This window comes from Saccopteryx leptura, chromosome 8, assembly GCF_036850995.1.
Source record: "Saccopteryx leptura isolate mSacLep1 chromosome 8, mSacLep1_pri_phased_curated, whole genome shotgun sequence".
Taxonomy (NCBI): domain Eukaryota; kingdom Metazoa; phylum Chordata; class Mammalia; order Chiroptera; family Emballonuridae; genus Saccopteryx; species Saccopteryx leptura.
The window spans coordinates 70,278,913-70,284,912 of record NC_089510.1 but is presented as its reverse complement, the minus strand read 5'-3'; the positions used below and the strand labels follow the sequence as shown (position 1 = coordinate 70,284,912).

Genomic DNA, 6,000 nt, shown 5'->3' with positions numbered 1-6,000 from the left:
TGGCACCGGCATTTTCTGGGGCACTGGCTCAGTGTTGGGATTCAAATAATTTAACAACCAGTTCTCTGCCCGTTTTAAGTATAGAAAACGATATACTGAAAGATAGTTTATTATTTTATGCATTTAATACTTAAATAAAAATGTAAAAGAGGTGCACAAAACTAGATTATGTTATAAAAAAGGCTTTTAAAATATTAACGAAGAAATATTAAATAACATCTGACAAAAAAAAACAATAAAACTGTTATGTAAGATATTTCCACATTGCGGCCCTGGCCAGTTGGCTCAGCGGTAGAGCGTCAGCCTGGCGTACGGGGGACCTGGGTTCGATTCCCGGCCAGGGCACATAGGAGAGGCGCCCATTTGCTTCTCCACCCCCCCCCCTTCCTCCCTGTCTCTCTCTTCCCCTCCCGCAGCCAAGGCTCCATTGGAGCAAAGATGGCCCTGGCGCTGGGGATGGCTCCTTGGCCTCTGCCCCAGGCGCTAGAGTGGCTCTGGTCGGCAGAGCGACGCCCTGGAGGGGCAGAGCATCGCCCCCTGGTGGGCAGAGCGTCGCCCCTGGTGGGCGTGCCAGGTGGATCCTGGTCGGGCACATGCGGGAGTCTGACTGTCTCTCCCCGTTTCCAGCTTCAGAAAAATACAAAAAAAAAAAAAAAAAAAAAAAAAAAAGGATATTTCCACATTGCTTCTTGATTGGCGTCCTCACTTTCTACTGAAGTAACAAACCCGAGAAAATTAAAATGTAGTATTTCATCAAAGGTATAATGAGTTCTATGCAATGAATAAATAAATATTACAAGCATAGTTCTGTCAAGTTTTTTCACCTGTGGACGGAATGAACATTACTATGGGCGCTTAGATTACGCTGTTGCACAGATGAATGTTAAAAAAGAGTAAGGAATGTAAATTCGTGATTTCCACATTGGGCGGCTGCCCAGGCGCCCACCTTAGAGAGAACTCTAATTACAAGTGCAATTTTAACAACCATTCACCAAATTCAACAAAAAATTAGATATTGGTTCTGCTGAACCAGTGCGAGCCGGCTGAATCCCACCGCTGGCTCTCAGGCTTCAGACTCGGAGACGCAGCCCTCGAGCTCCCACAGGGATGGGTTAGTCAAGGGTCTGGCTGCTCCCACCTCCCCCACAGCCTTTCAGCAGGACCACCATGCCTTGTCCTCTCTGTCTGATCCTGGCATAGGGGTCCCACATCGGATGATTGCCCTAAAGAGGCATCTCTGGGGGTCACAGCACCTCCCTGAGCCAGTTTCTCCTCTAGCCTCCACCCCTCAGCCATTTCCTATATATTAGTAATTTCTTGCTGTATAACAAATTCCCAAACCTTTATAACTTAAAACAACAAACATTCATTATGTCATGGTTTCTGGGGATCGACTCAGCTAAGTGGCCCAGGGAAGCGATGGCTAGGGCTGCGGCTGTCTGAAGGCTTGAGTGCTGGAGATCCGCAGTCCGGCACGGTGTGGGTGTGAGGCCACAGTCCTTCGCCAGGAGGTCTTCCTACAGGACACCTACGTGTCCTCACAACACAGCAGTGAGCCTTCCTCATGGCAAGTGATCCAAGAGAAAGAAAGAAGACATAGTGCTTTCTTATGATCTAGTCTTAGAAGTGACATACTTGCTTCTGTCACATTCTATTCATTATACATGAGTCACTACGTCTAGCCCTGCCTAAGGGGAAGGGAGTTAGCCTCCACCTTCTAAGAGGAAAAACACTGAAGAATTTGTGGAGATATTTAGAACACCTCACAAGCCGGCATTTGGAATCAGACACTGAACCAGGTCAGCAAACGGGCCAGGACACAGGGTCCTTTATTCAATTTCTGAAAGAGTAGTTGCTTGAGTGTTTTTATATTGATTTCTGATCATTCATTGTTAGTTTATAGAAACACAGTCCATCTTTTTGCATTGATGTTTCCTAGAACCGTAACAAATTCTTTAATATGTTCTGAACGTTTTTATTGTTTTTTTCTATTTTCTGATAATCTATAAAATTATCTACATAAATAGTCATGTCATCTGCAAATAAAGCTTACTTTAATTCTTCCTTTTCAGTCATGATGTCTTTCTTCCTTGCCTAGACAATTCAGTGAGGGAAAGATTTAGTCTTCTTAACAAACCAAACAGTGCTGGGACAACTGGATGTCCACATTAAAAAAACATTTTTAGCCTGACCAGGCGGTGGCGCAGTGGATGGAGCGTCAGACTGGGATGTGGAGGACCCAGGTTTGAGACCCCGAGGTCGCCAGCTTGAGCGCAGGCTCATCTGGTTTGAGCAAAAGCTCACCGGCTTGGACCCAAGGTCGCTGGCTTGAGCAAGGGGTTACTCGGTCTGCTGTGGCTCCATGGTCAGGGCACATATGAGAAAGCAATCAATGGACAACTAAGGTGTCGCAGCGAAAAGCTAGTGATTGATGCTTCTCATCTCTCCGTTCCTGACAGTCTGTCCCTGTCTGTCCCTCTCTCTGACTCTCTCTTTCTGTAAAAAAAAAAAAAAAAAAAAAAAAAAATTAAAGGATACATTTGGGCTTGCATCTCACACCGTACACAAAATAACTCAAAAGAGATCCTAGACCTGAACATGAGAGCAAAAACATGTGTTTACAGATCATATATCTGACCAACTAGTGTTTTCAACCACCAGCCTGCCAGAAATTTCTGGTATCAGAGTGGTTAACTCTGTTGCGGACCAGCAAGAAATTTCTGGCAGACCAGTGGTTGGAAAACACTGTGAGAACTTATCTGCAGAATACATAGGAAAAAAATTTTTAGAGCTCTCACATTTATTACTGAACCAACCTACTCCTGCAGAAAAAAAATCAACAAAGAGAAAAATCATTTTTTCAATAATTTCCGAATTCAAACACCCAACTGTCCAGACACTAGTGATCTTCTCAGTGAGTGGGTCAGACACGTGCAACTGGCCACGGCGTGAATATGGAGCCATCTCTCGTGTGTGGTTCCTTGTAGGCCCAGCCTAGTTATTCTCCAGTGTCTCCTCTTGGAGTTGTGCCTAATTTTGTTGCCAGTTTTCTTCTGAATCCATTGGGGAATGGGCTGATTCTGCTTTTTTTTTGTTTCTTGGCCAGGAACCTTCTTGAACCTGAAAGTCTTGTTAGAAGACATGGCAAAGAAGAGTCAACTGCACGCACCATGATGGCTGAAAAAGAGAAAGGTAGAAAATTCTTACAACTCAATCGTAGAAGGACAAATAGTTCAATGGGCAAAATATTTAAAGGGACATTTCTTCAAAGAAGATATATGAATTGCCAGTAGACATATGAAAAGATGTTCATCACTAGTCATTAGAAAAATGTAAATCAAAACCACAATGAGATACTTACTTTACACCCACTAGAATGGATATAATAAAACAGACAATAGCAAGAGTTGTCAAGATGTGAAACAATTAAAATCCTTGCACATTGCTACAGGGAATGTAAAATGGTACAGTCACTTTGGAAAATAGTTGGGCAGTTTCTCAGAATGGAAAGCATAAAGTTACTTATATGAGCCAGCAATTTCATTCCTACATGTGTATATCCAAGAAAAAGAAAATGTATATCCACACAAAAATTTGTATACAAATGTCTATAATAGCTTTATTTATAATATCCAAAAGATGGAAACAATCCAAATGTTGTTTCCATCAAAGGAAAATGAATAAATGTGATATATCCAAATAATGAAATATTATTTGGCCATAAACAGGAATGAAACATTGACATATGTTACAACATACATGAGCCTTGAAAATATTATGCTAAATCAAAAAAGCCAGTTAGAAGATTACATAATATATGATCCCATTTATATGATATGTCAAGAATAGCTAAACCTGTGGAGGCAGACAGTAGAACAGTGGTCCCCTAGGGCTGGGGGTGTGGGTGGGAGTAATTTCAAATGGGCATGAAGTTTCTTTGAAGGGGTGATGAAAATGTCCTACAATTAGATATTTTTATTATACATATATATGACTAGAATTATAAACCCCAGTATTCAACTGACAGACACATAATGTGAAGGGCTACCAACACACATGGCTGGAGCGAAAGTCAACAATATTGTTTTGGCACCATGCTTTTCAGATATTTTTTCTTTTTGATTTTATTTTTTTACAATTAGATTTTGGTGATGTTTACACAGCTCTGTGACTAAAACCATTGAATTAGACACTTAAGTCAGGTGAATTTTATGGCGTGTAACTATAATATCTCAATAAAGCTGGTTGTTTTTTTTTAAGAAAAAATGTATCAAAGCATACAACAGTAATGAATCTCAAGATAATTTCTGAGTGAAGGAAACCAGAGAAAAACAAGTACACATTGTATGATTCCATTTCTATAAAGTTGTAGGAAATGCAAGCTGACTAGTGAAACAGATTCACTACAGCAGGAATAGCCACAGCCCATATTTTCTTGCACAGTGACACACAAATACTGCAGGACTTAAGGAAATGACACTGTGTGATGCTACCTTATCAAAAAGATGTGCTCAATAAAGAATTGTCTGTATGGTGCCAGGGAATTCAAGTAGTGGGCAGGTAAATGGCTAAATCTTTGAAGACAGAGGAAAGGCACTTAAAAGCAAAGAAGAGCTGCTGTTCCAGCCAGACCTGTCCTTTCAGGAAAATAAACCCTCTGGGAGTCAGTGGCTCAGCCCCATTGCCAAGATGCAACTAGGAAACAGTGTCATCTTTTGCCCCCACGTGGACACCTTTAAAACTGCAGCCCTGCCTCCTGCTGGGTAGCCTGTGAGGGCTGGAAGTCAACCTGGAGGTCACCTCCATCCCTTCGTTGTTTTTTTGGAAAAAGGTCTCTGGCCTTGCACAGACCACACAGTAATGCGTATTTCTAGATTTCCCTGGGTGACTCTGGAATTGTGACTTGTATGATCTAAAATTTTGAGTCATAGTTAAATGGGAGATAACTGGGTCCTATGTCATCACTGCATTCAATATACCCTCCTCCTTGCAAGAAGCAATGAGCACAGGAGAAACATCATCAGTGTGGGAGGCCCTCAGGCCTGTGTCCAGCCAGGACACTGAGAAGGTGCTCAGCCTCTCTGACCCTCGGTGTTCTCACCAATAAAGCTTCAGTTTACTTCAAGGAGCTGGCACAAGGGTTAAACAAGATAGCATACGGCAGGGGCTGCAAACTCAAAGGCCTTCAGGGCCAAGCAAGCCTCTGGGGTCTGGGAAACTGGGGAGGACGGCCCCTTTCTTAAGAGAACATTCCCTAGTTTGTTCCAGCTCTTTGAAGCAGAAATATGTGTGGCCAATTTTTAAAAATATTGAACAGTCCAAGCAAAAGGTAATTATGGTTTTTACCTCTCTACCTCTGATGTGTGTGAAGTGGTGATTGATAATGGTGGTAATTTCTGGGGCGGCAGCTTCTCAGGACTACCCTTAGCAGGCAGTGACAGTAGAAACATTCTTGGTCATGATGTGCCCAGCTCTGTAGATCCAGGTGCTGTTGACACAGCGACCAGTGAGAAAAGAGTCCCTAGCTCCGTGGGCTTTGACAGTGTGAGCTGCGGGTTTCACACGGTGATCTCATTTAACCTCCCACATCTGTAAAGTATGATTCCCTGCGTTGGGGTCAGGAAGGTGATGTGACGATGCTGCAGGTTCGCCCACCCATCACGTCTCCAGCCTTGCTCCTGCTGCGGGCTCCAGCCTTCCTCCCAGGAAGATGTATTCTCCAAAATCACCTGGAAGTAACACTTTTAATGCCTAATTTCTACTTCACATCTAAATTGCCACATTATATACATTTTTCTAAATGGTTTGGTGGTCTGCACTTAACCACTAAGGATTTTTACTAGGTTGTTTTTGAATGTGCTGAATCTCAGTCCACATTTTTCAGAAATCATCTAGGCTTCCTGGAAGTCACTGGCTTTCATGCCCCTTGCAATCATCAGCCCCCCACCCCCGCCAGCATCAGCACTATGGCCTCATTACCACCAGAATGCCCTTGTATCT

At 42.8% G+C, this 6,000-nt stretch overlaps 1 protein-coding gene across 1 annotated transcript; it reads right to left on the bottom strand.

The window, feature by feature from the left end:
• Positions 1-2,876: 2,876 nt before the first annotated feature.
• LOC136379545 (large ribosomal subunit protein eL39-like) lies at positions 2,877-3,143 on the bottom strand. The gene has a single exon (XM_066346923.1). It carries the CDS (start codon positions 3,141-3,143, stop codon positions 2,877-2,879), a length of 267 nt encoding a protein of 88 aa, XP_066203020.1.
• Between the last annotated feature and the right edge of the window lie 2,857 nt (positions 3,144-6,000).